The 2,463-nt window shown below is 44.8% G+C and overlaps 1 protein-coding gene across 1 annotated transcript; it reads right to left on the bottom strand.

Annotated features, from left to right (window-relative positions):
* Positions 1–244: 244 nt before the first annotated feature.
* LOC149866692 (olfactory receptor 6V1-like) lies at positions 245–1,180 on the bottom strand. The gene has a single exon (XM_090041641.1). The coding sequence runs from the start codon at positions 1,178–1,180 to the stop codon at positions 245–247; it is 936 nt and encodes a 311-aa protein (XP_089897767.1).
* Between the last annotated feature and the right edge of the window lie 1,283 nt (positions 1,181–2,463).

Genomic DNA, 2,463 nt, shown 5'->3' with positions numbered 1-2,463 from the left:
TCTTACTTAGGCCAAAAACATTTGTATTTTGAAAAACACCTGTATAAAAGGTTTGATCTTACTCGGTAGATATACTTCCTTTATTCAGTCTGCTGCCTTCAGTGACATGAGTAAATACTACAAAATTATAATCACTTTAGCCCAGCAATGCTGAACCAGCTCAGAGTGAGTGGAAACTTTATTTACAGGGAGTCCCCTTTCACAGTCAGCCTACCCTGTGTTTAAGTCAGAAGGCTTCAGAACTCTACAGAAAGGACTTAATCCTTTTTAAAAAGTCTCTGAAAGCCTCTTTGAATTTCTCGTTCCTGAGAGTCCAAATGAAGGGGTTCAGGAAGGGTGTCACAACAAATATAATCAGGGCCACAACTTTGTTGACATCTGAGGCCTGGCTCTTATTAGGCCTCACATAGATGAAGATGGTACTACCATATCCAATTGCTACAAGAGTGATATGGGAGGCACACGTGGAAAAAGCCTTCTGACGCCCATCAGAGGAGGAAATCTTCAAGACCGCAACGATTATGAAGAAATAGGACAAAATGATCAGAAGCAAAGTGGTTACAACAAAAAGCAGGGAGAGGAAGAAGTCAGTGACCTCAATGTGCCGGGTTTCTGAGCATGACAGCTTCAGCAGTGGTGCACTGTCGCAGAAGAAATGATTGATGACTTTTTCCCTGCAGAAATTCAAATGAGTTTTCTGAATGGTTGGTGAAATGATGGAAAGGAACCCAGTCAACCAAGAGCCCACAATAAGCCAGCTGCAAACACGACTGCTCATGATGGTGGCATAGCGTAGAGGCAGGCAGATTGCCACATAGCGGTCTAGTGCCATAGCAGTAAGAATGAGGAACTCTGTAGACCCCAGAGAGAAGTGTAAGTAGGACTGGGTGAGGCAGCCAGCAAGAGAGATGGTATTGTGTGTGGAGACCAGATCAACCAGCATCCTGGGGACCACAGTGGTGGTGACCAGGATCTCCATCATGGAGAAGTTACAGAGGAAAAAGTACATTGGTGTGTGGAGGCGAGAGTCAGACCATGACACAGCAATGATAACCATGTTTCCCATCAGTGTCAGCAGATAGGTGGCAAAAAAGGCGACAAAAACACCAGTGCGATACTCACAGAGGTTTGGGAACCCCAGGAGAATGAATTCCCTCATAACTGTGTGATTTCGAATCATGTGTTTATCTACTTCAGCCATTACCTGTGGGCAAAGAAGGAAAAGAAGAAAAGAATGCGAATAGGAAGGATACCTGTGTAACAGCAGTCACCCGCTCAGCTGTTAATTGGCCCTTTTGGCACCTCCCTGCTGTTTTCTTTCACCCCTCACTCTCAGATGATATTGAAATGATCTGAGTGGGAGGCAGATGTCTTACCAATGGGTCAAACTGACAGAAGGTCCCAAGGTCCTCCTTCCCTACCCCCTGGCCTGTCACCACTGAGCGATGTTCTCTGGGCAACAAGCTTTAGCTTGGATGCTTCTCCTAGCCTCCCTCTTTACGTGGACTTCTTTTGGTCCTTTTTTTATATAGACAATGGATTAGGCTTGAAACCCCTCACTGTCCCCTTCTCAGGGGCAATGTATGTTGAACCACTCTTCTTCTGAGGAGGACCAAAACTCCTCTTCTCCTATGAGGGCTAGCCCCAGCTGTGCATGCCTGCAGCATGTGCTACATAACTCCTTTGGTGCCAGGCTGGCCTTTTTTCCAGACATGGAGGTTCTTGATGGTTGCCTTTCCCACTGGATTCAGCTCAGGGAGCAAGCATATCAGGGTATGAACTTGGCTCCCTGCTATAACCTGTCACAAGGCAACACTGACTGTGCAGGGGCAATTATGACATCCTGCAAGGAAATAGAGACCGTGGCATATGTCTACAAAAGGCTGCTTCTGGGTTTTGCTCTTCCTGGTCAGGCACCTGTCAGGAATTTTCCTGCATGCATACTGAGCGCTGGCCAGTGAATCAATGATAAATGTATGTTACACAGAGGATCATTGTATTTTCCCTCACAAGGGGTGACTTTATTGTAGTACTAGTAGTAACAGCAAGAGCAGCAGTACCATCACTGTCAATATTTATTTATGCTGATTGTCTAAATGAGGAATAGGATTTTTACAGCAAGCAGCAAAAATAAAAATGGGGTGTTACCATGCCAGGGTAATTCCTATTGCTAGGCTCCTGCAAAGACACAACCATTTTCCTGAGGAGTTTGCTTTCTAATTGCAATATGCCACACTGCAAGTCCAAGGGATTTGCACCACAAAGTATATCATTTATTAGTTTACAGGTTTGGGAAGAGTACCTTGCATGTAACATGGAATATGACAGAAGAGCAAAGGGCAGAATGGTTTAAGGAGGAAATAAAGGGCTCTGGGTCTACTGTCAATACTGGAGGCTAGCTGAATTCAAACAGGGAAATTTTGAACTATACTAATGTATGCAATATTTTTTTGGTTGGTGTCC

Source organism: Crocodylus siamensis, chromosome 4 (assembly GCF_052110815.1).
Source record: "Crocodylus siamensis isolate JL-2025a chromosome 4, ASM5211081v1, whole genome shotgun sequence".
In the NCBI taxonomy this organism is placed as follows: domain Eukaryota; kingdom Metazoa; phylum Chordata; order Crocodylia; family Crocodylidae; genus Crocodylus; species Crocodylus siamensis.
This window is presented reverse-complemented; position numbering and strand designations above follow the sequence as displayed.